The 15,053-nt window shown below is 38.3% G+C and overlaps 1 protein-coding gene across 4 annotated transcripts in view; it reads left to right on the top strand.

The window, feature by feature from the left end:
• Positions 1 to 3,187, top strand: part of LOC129757550 (uncharacterized) — a 40,126-nt gene extending 36,939 nt beyond the window's left edge. For 3 of the 4 annotated variants that reach the window (XM_055754818.1, XM_055754819.1, XM_055754820.1), the window contains exons 4-5: positions 1,953 to 2,273; positions 2,336 to 3,186. In XM_055754818.1, the coding sequence (XP_055610793.1) occupies positions 1,953 to 2,273; positions 2,336 to 3,028 (1,014 nt within the window). In that variant the 3' untranslated portion in view covers positions 3,029 to 3,186. Of the gene's footprint in view, positions 1 to 1,952; positions 2,274 to 2,335 lie in introns of all 4 variants that reach the window. The other variant, XM_055754821.1, reaches the window with a different exon arrangement.
• The last annotated feature ends 11,866 nt before the right edge of the window (positions 3,188 to 15,053 follow it).

Raw genomic sequence — 15,053 nt, 5'->3', positions numbered from 1 at the left:
TGTGCTTTGCTACACTTTGTAAAACTGAAGGAATGTGTGTTAAAAACAATTTAAATTTTTGTTTTTTAGGTAGAATATCGTTTTCAATTGGAATTTGAACATATAAAAAAACCTCTTCAAATGAAAGCTTCTAAAAGTACGAATAGTAATGTCAATGAAGATTGATTCTTATTCTGAAATAATGACTTAACTTTTTTTTTTTTTTTTTTTTTTTCTTTTTTTAAATTGCGACCCAGAGATGGGTCTTGACTCAAACATTCAGTCAGCGAAACTTTTTTTTTGTAGAGAAATGAATCAAACTTAGATGAAATTTCAGGGACTAGATAAGAGAAAATCGATGTTGAAAAACATGCGAAAAAAATTCGCCTTGTCTCCCGGTGAGACTTGAACCCACATCTTGCGCCTCTCCGGGGCCCATGTATTAACATTCTACTACAGGAGACCAACCTGGCGTATGAATATTATACTGGTTGAGTGTCGATGTCTATCGGAATGAAGGGAATAGTTCTCCCATGTGATCATAATCATTTTTCTTGGTCTATTTCTATTCCCATCATTTCATCTTACGGTAGTTGGAATCAAGTTTGGACATGCAGGATATGAGAAGGCAATGCAAATCTTGCCGTGCTTAAAAATGTCCAAACTTGATTCCAACTACCGTAAGATGAAATGATGGGAATAGAAATAGACCAAGAAAAATGATTATGATCACATGGGAGAACTATTCCCTTCATTCCGATAGACATCGACACTCAACCAGTATAATATTCATACGCCAGGTTGGTCTCCTGTAGTAGAATGTTAATACATGGGCCCCGGAGAGGCGCAAGATGTGGGTTCAAGTCTCACCGGGAGACAAGGCGAATTTTTTTCGCATGTTTTTCAACATCGATTTTCTCTTATCTAGTCCCTGAAATTTCATCTAAGTTGGATTCATTTCTCTACAAAAAAAACATAATGACTTAACTTTATTGGCTTCATTAGTTCTCGAATTATGCCAAAAAATATGTATGAAAGCCTTCCTCCTGCTTCCCGTCGACCCTCTGAAAGAAAGAATCAAAAACACATTTCTTGTACCCCAAAAATTTAAACTTTTTGTGTGCCTAGCTTGGTACGCTATGACACCAATTAATTAATTTTTGTTCTATTCGAATTTAATTATACATCTTTTCTTTCCCTAAAGCTGATATAATAAGGAAAATACAAAGGTGCTGCATATATTCAGGGGTTAAAATCACGTGTGAGACATTAGGCATAAGACAGCGCACCTAGCGGTTTATTTCGGAAGCTAGTAGTTCCGCTCAAGATCAAAGATGGTTCCACTCAAGATCATATTTTACTTTTAAAAACTACGCGATTTATTGATATTTTGATAGAAAACTTGTTACTAAAACTCGAATAATGCTTCTTTAAGAATTTTTCTACCATTTTAGTCATTAAGAATCAGTTTATAACGGCCATGGGTTACATAAATTGACGTTCAAAGTCAGCGTAGATTGATGAAAATTGCAGCAGAAATGCGTATGTTTTTAAATCTTCTAATAACATTATTTCAGTTAATAAACTTTAGCAAAAATGTTAATGCTTGTTTGAAAAGATTTTGAAAAAGTGTTTTTTCAACATTTTGATAAGATTCATAAACAATCATTGCCTATATCTTAGGAAAAATAAATGGTTCCGCTCAAGATCAGATTTCGACTAGTTCCGCTCAAGATCATTTACCCTATTCAATATTTTAATTTACAACCTAATAGATTTTAAAGATAAACAAGAAATCAATGCTGATACTTTTTCTTACCGTATCACGTATAACTTTCATATTTTAAATAATTATTCCTGGTCAAAAAATTCTGAAACATATTATGTGTTAACACTCTCTTTTCTGTTTATATTTTGTATCCTATTTTCGTATATTAGAATTGATTTAACAACTCAAGTTTTTCTCTTTCCAGTACACCGCCACTTTAAAACACAAAACGATGACCTTCATCCGACAGGGAAGCCAGAGGCTTAAGGATAAACCGGTCATCGGCAAGCTAGTCAAAGATGTGGAACCACCCGATTCGAAGAGTGCCAACTTTGACCAGAAGCAGAACTTGAAGAAGTTGACCACGAGCGAAAGTCAACGAAATTTGGGTTCGGTAACGTACTTTCTGGAACCGCGAGCTTTTAGAGAACTATGTAAGGGAAGGTTGTTTTCTACGGAGGAAATGTGGCTCCCCATTAAGGACATCACCGTCACACATTCGCAGCCGGCCGAAACGAGAGTACCAGTGAGTTGAAGGAACTTTAAAAAAACCCTTTAAAAATTACAAATTTTTTGGGTTTTTTTTAGATCTGCCACAGTCCTAAGGGTCAAGTGGAGGTAACCCTACAGCTTTGTGACTACACCGATGTCAACTTCGATAGCAAAGCATCCCACGAGGATCTTTCGTTCAACATAGATGGTCCCTATTCTCCGTCCCCGGGGTCTTCAGCCTGCTCATCGGCAGCTACCAGTCCAGTGCCCGGAGTTCAGAAGCAATCGTCCTTCGGATCCCCGGCTTCGACGCCCAGTTCCCTGAAAAATCGCTTCAGCTTCAAACGCATGGCCAGAAGCTTCAAAAATAAGGACCGAAATCATAAAGGCCTCTGTCTGAAAATCTCTACCGCCAAACTTCGTTGCGGCATCAAAGTTAAGGAAGAGTTCGAGGGGGTCAACGAAAAGATTTACCTCAAAACGACAATCCTGGAACACGAAATCCTGTCTTCCACTTGGAAGTCCGAACCTTTCAGACCTTCGCTTTCGACTCGCTGGAATCAGGAAGAGTGCACCATCGCGGTTCCTTTGAGTAGTGAACATTCGCTGGATCATATATCGATACGGGTGGCCCTGGCGGCGAAAAATAAGGTTGGGAAAAAGGTTTATCTAGGACAACTTTTCCTGGGACCGAACGCCCCGAGCACCAGTTCCATTAAGCAGGACCAGTGGCGAAAGATGGTGGCGTACAAGGGTTCGCCCATTTCCGTGTGGCATAGTTTCGAATAAAAAAGCAGATTTTTCAGACAATACAGACCGAATGCATTTTTTATATTTGTTGCTAACAAACTTTTTTTTTCTAAATTATCCCTTTATAGATGTTATTGGATTTAACACATGTGTCATAGCGATTTTACCAAAAAAAATGTTCGCAATAAAGAATTTTCTAACTGTTACCTTTGTACCTAAATGAATCTGTTACAAATAAACATTGAAAGAAAAATACTGATACTTATAGGATATGAATCTTCATTGAAGATGAACATTTTCTAAGTTTTATTGATTTTACTTGTTGTAATTGAAATAAATAATTTTGAAACCGGTCAGATATAGATATAATATCTACAAGACATAATAATAAAAGGTTCGATTCCAAGCGACCACTATTTCATAAGTTTTCCTGTATCAAGAAAAACAAAATAGAAAAATCTGCATTGCCAACTAATAAGCCACCGAGAAAACAAACAAAAGTTATTAGACTTAAACTTGAAATGTGCCTTAAATGGTTGCCAAACAAAAGTGAAAAGCAAACTTTCTCCCCCTCGTTTCGTCGTGTTTATGGGTTTCGTTTATTTCACCCCAACTAACAAACTTAACACTCGTTAGTTCCGAAATATTAACGTAACAGCTCATAATAGAACCAATGGCTTTAGATATGGCCCAAAAGTACGGTGGTACTTATGGTCAATTTAATTATGGAAAAGTTTCGCAATAGCTGCGTTACTTACGAAAAGACCAGCCCATTTTGCAAACGGGGCGTCGAATCTATCCAAATACTGACCTAGGCATGAATGATCCGAACCGAGAAAAAAACACAAAAATCTCCAAGAAAACTTTTTCGCTGGGCAATGAAAAATTTACAACTAGTCTGTCGGCAGTCGGGAGCTCGCTTGGGAGCGCGAATATTAAAAAATGCCTCGCTGATTTAACGGCCAGCAGCCTGTTGGGGAGAAAAGTGAGTTGAAATGGAAAGCCCGAAAAAAAAGCTGTCAATGTCGGAACCACGCATAATTCACATTCGTACCGAATTGGGCTTAGTTCATCGTGAATTCGAATTATGTGACACGGGAGTCGCACGCATACCTGAAACTAATTCAAAAGACGACAGAATCACTGGCTTGAATAATTCGATTATGACCCAGGCTTAGTTGACACTCACGTTTTACTCGATATTGAACGCTACTGTAATTTGGTTGCCCAACGTTTACTTTTTCATCCTGAATGCCTAGTAGAAGATTTATTTTGAATAAAAATAAATTAGGTAATCATGAATAAAATTGTTTTTTTTTGGTTTGAACAAAAATTGTTTCGCCTAACTAAAAATTTTACTCCTCCTTTGTTGAAGTACAGCGGTTTAATAATAACATTTTTTGATTTTTTGTCAGACTCCAAACTTTTTTGGTTTGAAGAACTAGCATAATCAACCAATTATTATGGAAGCCGAGCAAAGGAACACGCAAAATAATCTGCACGTAGCGGCTACGTGAAAAACTACATAATTTTTATCCAATTGATTTTCTGGTAATTCTACGAAATCAATATGTCAATACGACCCTATAAGAATTAGTTCTTCGTGAAAGACACCTACAATTTACGTGAATTTCTAGTGAGTTCAAAGCGATTTTGTAATGAAAGCTACGGGAAGTTGTTATTGTTATTTATTTCTAATCAACTGATCACACATTGTTCCAAATAGTTTCTTAAAATTAAAATTAAAAAACAAAAAGTTCAACTCTAACTATGGGGTTCTCAAGGTCCTTATCACGTTTTTTGGAAAGCATCCCTGGAAACTTCGAAGTCAAAATGTTCCGAAAAACGGTTGAACGATTTCATTACACCGATGAGCGCGCTGTTGGCTCCGTAATTGTTCATTCGAATGGTTGAATTGAAGAATCCTGATACCTAAGACCACGGGGTCGTACGCTAAGCGGAATAGCTTCCAGTAGCGTGGGACAGACGATTTGCGATGTCAGGAGCAGGCTTTCGAAAAGTACTGGCGAACGACAGTATTCTTGCGAATGTCGCACATGCACCTCGATGAAAGCTTCCCGAATATTTCTTCCCCGACAGTTTTAAAAGGAGCGGTCGTGCGATGTACAGCGATGGCTTATTTTACCTCATGCGAGAGTTTGTTCGTGGGTATGAGGGTTTTTCAAGCTCCGTGACAGTTTTGGGAAAATCTTCGTGACAGTTTTCAATGCGTTGAATTCCGCATGACAGTACTACTCACTCCGTCCGACTGTAGTCGAGATTCGCTGGGGCTGAGTTGGTTTCGAACGAACGTATTTTCCTTTTGCTTGAAGCTTCTGCGGGTGGTGATCACCCCAATCTCCCTCCCCACCCCTTTCCGCCTAACCTGCACCGGCACCACACATCGCGTTACGCCTCGGTCGTACACGGAAAAAAATTGCATGGGTTTTTCAAATACAGAGTCATGATAATTTTGCTATATGCATCATTTAGTATTTTCGACCATGATTTAGTATTTTCTACCAAAAATCTGGGCTATAATACTACGACATAGTATTTTTACTATGCGAACTTTGACAGCTCATAGTAATTTCCTCGTGTCAAAATTACCATGCGCATGATATTTTGATATTACACAATTCGTGTTCTTCAAATAACTATGCTCATGGTAATGTTGAAACATCGCATTTGTGTTGTCAAAAATACTATCCTCGTGATATTTTCACTATTTTTTCTCTTAAATCTGTTTCTGCAGATCAGTCTGGTCGGAAATTTTGCAGGTTAGTGAGATTTTGTTTTACTTCTTTCACCTGCTGCTATACTGTTTTTTTTTATTAATTTGTTTTAGTGTCGGCGAATGCTATTTCGAGTTCCCCAACCTCGCTCGATGGTGTACGTCGGACAACGTCGGAAGACATTGGGACGAAGGATGCTAACCGGTGAGCTGGCGCACTGTTTGCGGGACGCAATTTCAGCAGATCTGCCAGGCCGGAAAATTCAGTTTTTCAGGTGAGTGAAATTGTGATTTTTTTTTCTAATCAATGTAATGTTTATTAAACAAGTAAACTGCACAGTTCTTGCACATTTTCGTGTTTCCTATAATTAATTGTTTCCCGTTTTTTTTTTCATTTTCATTTCAGACGCTGAACCATAAGCTGTCTTCTTGGATGCATCCCCAGTGCCCCGATCGTGGGTGGTGCTACCACCATAAAGTGAAGTTTGATAAAATAATTTAAATAAATAAAAAAAAATTGAATGTAAACAAATGAATTTCATTTCGAGGCCTTTACACCATGCTGCGTGGTAATTTTGTGATGTATATCATGATACGATACTTATTTTAATGTATTATTTGAATAATGGAAAATTGCAATTTGATTATGCTCAAAGTAAAATAACTCATTCTATCGTTAACAGTTTTACTACGAATGCAGTCGTAATTACTATGCACAGCAAAAATCAACACATAGTAAAACTACCATGCGCAAAGTAATTTCAAGAATAAAACATTATTGACTCAAAAATATGGTTGCGTGTTGTTCATTTAAACCACGGATTTAGTAATTTTACTATGTTTTTTTTTTGTGTGTATGCTGCTGCTCGGTGTGAATATATGGCTCGTTCGATCTATTCGATCCGAGCAGCAGCGCATACGATCGGGCATGGGTACGGTATGGGCATGACAGTCACCCGTGACAGTCCTGCAAAAACTGTCGCGCCCTGCAGTCGACAGTTAGGATGGAATTATTTTCGAAACAGGAGGTAAAGCACAACACTTTCGGCAACGCATGCTTTGAGCAGATTGTTCAGATACAGCCTGGGCCCTGGGTTCTCGCACGTGTGCGATGTAGCCGAAGCATTACGATTCGTTACCGACAGTACAGCAGCGAACCGAGTGGTAAGGAAAACCGAGACAGTTTGTTTGGCAAGAAAAAAGCTGTCATAGCGAAGCTGTACTTTTCGGAGGAGATCGGCGACGAATGACGCACATGTTGCATGTCTGCGAGCTTGAAGGGTATCAATATCTATGAGGCGGCATCGATTTTCATAGCTTGGCAAGCGAAAAGGGTTTTGCCAGTTCAATTGCCTAAGGGCTAATAGGGGGCACCAGTTAGCTGATGCATATTCAAGGATGGAGCGAAAAATGCTGCAGTATAGGCTTATCAGGCAATACACGTCCTTGAAGTCCTTCGCCACTCTAAAGATGAAGCCGAGACTTCTGGATGCTTTGTCAATCACGTAGTTGGTGTGTGCCTAGAATTTCAGACGCTGATCCAGGATTACGCCAAGATCGTTAACGTGGTTCACACGTGCGATGAGCTTGTCTCCAAGGAAGTACTCCGCAATCAAAGGCTGCCGCTTACGAGAGAAGCTGATGACTGCACATTTGCTGCGGTTTAAAGGCGGGCTATTAATGTCGCACCAATCAGCGAACAGGTTGAACTGACATTGCAGGAAATTGATGTCGTCGTGGTTGTTTATGGTGTAAAACATTTTTAGGTCATCAGCATAGCAAAGTTTAGGGCCGTCGAGAAGTGACAACACGTGTTGAAATAAATTAGGAAAATTATCGGTCCTAGATGACTGCCTTGGGGCACACCGGAGGTGGAAAAAGTGTCACCCATTCGAACAATCAATTTACGGCCTGTTAAGTAACCGCGGAACCAGCCAAGTAGAGTACCACAGAACCCTAAGCGTTCGAGTTTGCCGATGGCGATTTCGTGGTTCACCTTGTCGAATGCAGCAGACAGATCGGTATGGATAGCATCAGTTTGGGATTTGGCAGCAAAACTTTCATGCACAAAAGAAGTGATCGGACGTTACTTGTCGTAGAGCATTTGGATATGAATCTGTGTTGATCATTGGGGATGTTATTTTTGCAGGATATGAAAAAAGGATCCAAGACCACCAATGTTCTTGATTTCGGAATGGAATTTGGGTTGATTGTGTTATTTTTCGCTTTTTTTTATTGTGATTTTTTAATAAGGATAATCATGAAACAAAAATTCATTGTAAAGAAAATTTATTTCAACAATCTTTAATGTCCACAATCACTTCCATAATATCACTGAATTCGCTATAAATTTAAAATCTTTTACCAGTAGAGGAGTCGGGCTGCTGTAACTTCCAATTTAGATTAGGGGCCGCTTGACAACATCCGTCTCCGACACCTCCAAAATCCGACGCCCACGTTTTTTCTTGTGGTGCATAGGCTTCTTCTCACGGCCCTGTTATATTGCGGCAGAACTTCCAGAAGCTTCAGAAAAATTATCACATGCCGATCAACACAAGCTTAAGAAATTTGCAAAAAACGGATATCAATCTATGGATGGATAATGGATGTGATGCAACAAAATCCTCGTTTAAGTAAAAAATCCCGTAAATTTAATTTCTATATTACTTTGCGTGTAACAAATAAGTTTATACTTGCAATAATGTCAACTGACACTCTAGCATGTAGTTTTGCATAAATATTAGTAAAGCTTTGTTTTCAACGCCCTGAAGTTGAAAACAAAACTTTCCCGGCTTATTCTAAATCGCTCTTGGGTACGATGCATAAAATGTTTTTCTCAATCAACTGTCTTTAAAATGCATGTAGACGCATATTTAGGCATATACAACGGTGAATTCGGGCACCTATCGTGAATTATCGTTTCACTAAGCGCCATCACATGGACTGTTAGTGACTCAATAAGTAAGTAATTATTGTAAGATCTCACTATGAAATACTGATTCCCTAAATACAAGCTATTTCATATTCAAATGATATTTTTTTAATATTTTTAATAAACCTTCAAGAATTAAATTCTACAAGCTTATACAACCAACACAAAATACGAAGTTTAGTATCGGTGCTGTATTTAGATAAGGAGAGGGTAGGAAGTTTTTTTTACATTTGGGGAACTAGCTGATCGTGTACGAACTTCGTTTTTACGCTTCTAACATAAAGTTGAGGAATTTGTGTACGAATGGTAATTGGGATGTATTTTTAAGACAAAATTGCTTAAAAAATATAGCATTATTTATGAGCGACATATTTGCTTGTCTACCATGCCGCCGAAAAGAACATTCGTGTGCGATTTTCCGTCTTTTTCGGATATGAATTATTTTATTTATTCATTCATTATTCATTTACATGGTATTTCGTCTCATGACATAACCTGATTAACAATATTCTCCAATTCACTTGGTCCATGGCAACTGTTCTCTAATTCCTCGGGCATCCCACATTCGCCAGATCACGCTCCACTTGGTCTAATCAGCTCGCTCGTTGTGCCCCTGCTCGTCTCGTTCATACCGGATTCGTAGCGAACACCTGTTTTGCAGGACAGTCGTCCGGCGTCTTCGCAACATTTTCTACCTAGCGTATCCGTCCTGCTTTCGACACCTTCTGAATACTGTGTTTGCCGCAGAGTTGCGCGAGCTCATGGTTCATCTTTTGCCTCCACACTCCGTTTTCCTGCACACTGCCAAAGATGGTTCTTGATACTCGTCGCACGAATACTCCGAATGTACGCAGGTTCTCCTCGAACAATATCTATGTCCCGTGCCAGTGGAGAGCAACCGGTCTAATGAGCGTTATATACAGGTTACTTCTCGACCGCATTTGCTTATTGAGTCCATAGTAGGCACGACTTCCGCTGGTCATTCGCCGCCGTATCCCATGGCTGGTGTCTTTGTCTGCGGTCACCAGTGAGCCGAGATAGAAAAAGTTTTCGACTATCTCCAGCTCGTCACCGTCGATCGCCTTCATCAGTCTGGTTTACCTCCGTCCATAATTTTCCATAGCTCGTTGCGGTCGATAGTCGATAAATAAATGGTGCGCAGGGACATGGTGTTCACGGTATTTTTGGAAGATTTTACGTTATATGAAGCTCTGGTCCGCCGTAGACCATCCCTTCACGATGCCGGCCTGATGACCCCACGAATCTGTTTGCTTGTGGCGTTAAGCGGCGGAGTAAGATTCGGGACAACACTTTGTAGGCGGCATTGAAGATCTTTGGTAGTTCTCTCAATACACGCCTTCAGCGTCTTGGTCTCCTTCATGTGCGCTATTTAAGTGTTCATCAAAGTGCTTCTTCCACCTTTTGATGACCTCACGAATGTTCGTAAGAATGCCTCCGTACTAATCCTGGAAAAATTTCGGCTTGTAGCACGAAGCCTTTGCGGATGCGTTGAGCTGCTGATAGAACTTTCGTGTTTCCTGGAAACTATGCAGCTGTTCCAGTTCCTTGAGCTCCTCCTCTGCTGTCGACGGGTGCTCCTTTACATTACTGCCGCCAGCTCGGCAGTCTCTTCGTCCATCAACCTCTTACAATCCTCGTCGAACTAGACGTTCCATCAGGTTCGTTCCACATGCCCGATAACGTTCTCCGCAACGCTGTTGACGGCTGTCTTGATAGTATTCCAACAGTCCTCGAGGAGGGTTTCGTTAAGCTCGCCCTCTGCCGGCAGCGCTGCTTGTTTCAGTCGATGGATATTTAGCCGAGGTGGGCGTCGGTTTCGTATGTTGTTAACAACGCAGAGATAGTGGTCTGACTGGATGTTGGCGCCTTGACAGGATCTAACGTCGATGATGTCGTGCCAACGTAAGAACTTAACGACACAATTAACACACGACGTATTACAGGACACGACACTTAACGTTCTTACAAAGGGAAAAAGGATTCAAAATTACCTTTCTTGTCGACCGGTTTCGGACTCGATGTTGCCCATCTATAGGACGATGTCCGACTGATCACACGAAGAAATTACTGGCAGGATCGTACTACGAGTGTCGTAGTATTCGTCGAAGGATGGTTTCTTTATAATTTTTTTCTTTTGGTGAATGTGAAAAGCGGCGACTTAATTGGTGGGTCATCTTCATTCATTAGCGATTTCTCGGAAGTGCTAATGAACATCGACTTCCGTGCGTTCAAATGTGAGGCTTTTCTTACACATTTCTTATAGATCACTTTTTCCCAATTAATGGAGTAACCTATTACCGTTGCGTGGGTGGCTACGCTAGATTCATTGGCCATGTTGTTGTCTACGGCGTTTCTGTGTTCTTTAAGTCGAACTTTAAATTTATGACGAGTTTTTTCTCAATGTAAACAGCTGGGCAACTCTCACAAGGAATTTCATAAATTCTGGATATCTCATCTAGCGGGATCTTATCCGTCAAGGAGACCAAACGATCCTTAAGGGTGTTGCCGCTCTTGTATGCTGTTTTCAAACCATGTGGACAAAGGATTTTTATTTTTGTTATCCCATTAGTTAGTTTAGGGTGGAACGGCAGGCTCTTCTTTCTCTGGCCTGTCGGTGGTTGCATCACTTCGGTACTTTTTTCGAGCATGTTTCCGGAGAATTTTGAGGACAAATTTGTTATCAAAACCGTTCAAAAAACCTGCCTCAAGGATTTTATGATTTTCCTCTTCAAATTCTGCCTTTTCCATTGGTATATTGTATAGGCGGTGCACCATAGAATGGAAGGCGGCTTGTTTTTGCGCACCAAAGTGGTTGGAATCGGCTGTTATGTATCGGTCGGTTGAGGTTGGTTTCCGATGTATTCCGAAGTGCCGGCTGTCAATCAAAACGTTGTCGATCTGTAATTGTGTTTGGTACGGTGATCTCCAAGTGTATTTGTGTGGGAAGCAGTGCTTGAAAAAGGTGCCACGTATGGCTATTCGTTTGGAAGCGGAGAAATCGATAGGTCTGAGGCCGTTTTCGTTGGTCAGCTGATGCGCCCTGAACTTTCCAAATGTCCTCCTCTTGGCCGAACTGAGCGTTGAATTCCCCGATGACGATCTTGATATCATGTTTTGGGCAGCGGTCGTATTCACGTTCCAGCTACGCGTAGAATTCGTCTTCGTCGTCACCGGTACATCCGAGGTGAAGGCTGTGCACGTTGTTGATGCTGATGTTGAAAGAAGCGGCCCCTGATTCCCAAATGGCACATTCGTGGATTGATCGCTCACCACCCGATCATGCGCTTCTGCATCTTGCCCGTAAGTGAATGAAAATCTGAAAACATGCAAATCGCCAGAAAACGTGATAAATTTCAACAGACCCCATACGATTCGGGAACATTTGATTCTGGCAACATTTGTTTTTTCTTTCAAATAAAATAAGCTAATTTTTTCACATTTGACATAACCTATTTAATTATGACTATATCGTAACTTTGTTTTAACGATCTTGAAAGTGGATGAAATATGAGGCCCTCAGAACCAAAGGGGTTTAAGTGACAAAGTGGTCGATTTTGAGTTAATGATGCCAAACGATTATTCATATTTCAAACTTTATTTGATGATTTTTTAAGATTTTTAGAATTATATTCACATATTTTTACGTTCAAAAGAAAAATACAAATTTATGAAAAACATATGGAAAATGGCCAAACACAACAACTAAAAGTGTGTTTTCTCGAAATTAACTTTTATGCACTTATACCCCTTTGGCTCCAAGGGCCTCATATAACAACAATTATATAAATTAAAAAAGACAAAAAACAACAAAATTAAAAATATGATTTCTTTATAAAACTCAAAAACAAACAGAAACAAGAGACTAAAAAATACCAAAAATATCTTTCAAAAAATGTTACATGAAAAAATAATAAATATGTTAAAATAAACAAATGAGGTCCTTCTAGCCAAAGATTTATAGGTACATAAAAGCTTACTTCGAGAAAACACGCTTTTATATTGAAAGGATTGGCAATTTTGCATATATTTTTCTAGAGTTTAAATTTTTCTTTCAAATGTAAAAGTATGTAAAAAATAAAAAAATAAACCAGAAAAATTTATCAAACATAGTTGGAAATGTGTCGTCTGGCATCATTTTCTGAAAATCGACCATTTTGTCACTTATACCCCTTTGACTCTGAGAGCCTTAAATATGCTTAACCTATCCAGAAAAAATCATAAAGTATAAATTAAAGTTAAATCATGATAAAATAAAATATCAGAAAAAAGTCACTTAAAATCATCACTTGCGTTGATAATAATATCAAAGTTTTACTAAAGTAAAGTGAGAAAAAGGTTGATTAAAAAAAACTGCTCGATTTTGGCATCACAAAGTTTTTGAGCGTGTTGGCAATGAAAAGAAATTTTCCTGTCTTTTTTTTTTTAAATCATACACTCAGAAAAATCCTATTATGTAGGCCATAGGATTCTCTTATGAAGTGGCGCCATAAGAAAAAGTAATGAAATTCATAAGATTGTCTTATGAAGGAATGAACTCAAAGGTTGAACATCGGTTTCAATGAGGGGCTGTTGCTTTTCATAAGATATTCTTATGGAAAAAGGAAATATCGCATAAAATTAAAATAATTCAAGATTATTTTTCATTTTACTTTATTTCCTGCTTAATTTGTTTGAAAATGAAGTGACAATCAGCTGCCTTTCAACACTCGATTCCATAATAAAGTTTAATTGCAGCTCGGACCTTTAACCAAACTTTGCGCTTTTTGCCGGTAATCAAACTGAAAAGTAAATAAAACATAAAATGTACCAGTAAGTTTACAAATATTATCAACTTAAAATAAAAATCAACTCATACATACCATTTAGAAGATCAAAATCACATCAAAGTTTTTAGTAAAAGTAGTAACTTTACAACTGGTGAGTGCTTCTGACGAAGATAAAATACATAACTGATGGAATAAATGTGTTCATCATTATTCATTATTTCGTAATGCCGTTTCTTCTATTTTTCATAAGAACTTCGAATAAAAATTCGAAGAATTTCATAACACTATTAGAAAAACAATTTTACACTCTAAAAACCGGTTCATAAGAAGCGTCTTATGAAAATCATATTAAGAATTTGCGTGAGTGTAGGTTTGTTTATAAAGGCTTTTCTCTCTTGCAAGTAAGCATTTTCTGACACATGTTACACAGCCAATTTTTAATTGGATAACCAGCCATTTTAAAAAAACGGTTTTCTAGAAACCTACAAATGTTCAGTTGAAAATGATTTGTTTTCATTGCTTTATTTATTCACAAAAATAAGGAATATTGGCACTATTTTATTAGCAAATATTTATTTTATGCATCAAGTGTTCGACACAAATTTTAGAAATTTACATTTTTTTCAATAGCTAGAAATTTTCTCCCTGAACCTTGCCATGGCGCACCAGCAGCTGCGTTTGGGCAACCTCTGGCCATATTTGACGAATTGATCAGTAGTATTGTAAATCTAAAGCAAAATGATCTACTTACAGAATTGTTCGCCTCAACGTATTGTTTAATCATAAGATTACACCGAACTGACCGATACTACATTTTAATAAGATCGCACGAAAATATCAAGTCCCCAATTTGATTGCTAAACGTTTCCCAAAAACTGTTTTGCTGAAAATCAAATATAAATCTTGGTGTGTATCATGTTTTTTTTTCTTCGGCTTTACTATACGAAGATTCATGCTGAGTATTGTCTAGGAATAATGTTTTATCAACGTTGAAGGTATAACATATGTACCTTTTTTCAGGATATTTTGATGTTTTTTTTTGAATGGTCTACGTTTTTTTATGCTGTATCTTGAGCTTTATGAAGAGAATAATCACCGTTATTTATGTTTGTTACTTTAATTTATCGGCCTTATCGGTGAAAAGTGATATTCTTTTTAGTAGGGACATCTAAAGATTATGATTTTTTTTTATCTATATATATATAAAAAGCAATTTCTGTATGTTTGTTTGTTTGTTTGTTTGTTTGTTTGTTTGTTTGTTTGTTTGTCCTCTATAGACTCAGCCGTCTTAAGAGCTAGAGGTCTGAAATTTGGCATGGATGCTCATTAGGACCAGGAAGGATGAAAAATGTTTTTAGATTTTCGGATGACCCCTTCTGAAGGGGGTCGTCCATAGAAGACAAATATTGTTTTCGCGATATTGACGTTACATTTCGTCGGATCGTGTTGAAAATTTGCACATGAATGTTTTGAAAGACGAGAAATCGATTTCTGGTGTTAAATTTTGTGTAAGGGGTCAGCCAAAGGGGTCGTCCATATAAACTGTTCACTGTTTTTGCGATATTGGCGTTATTATACATCGTATTGAGATGAAAATTGGTACACGATAGT

Source organism: Uranotaenia lowii, chromosome 3 (genome assembly GCF_029784155.1).
Source record: "Uranotaenia lowii strain MFRU-FL chromosome 3, ASM2978415v1, whole genome shotgun sequence".
NCBI lineage: Eukaryota > Metazoa > Arthropoda > Insecta > Diptera > Culicidae > Uranotaenia > Uranotaenia lowii.
Note: the sequence above shows the minus strand (reverse complement) of the source record. Positions and strands in the feature narration are given on the sequence as shown.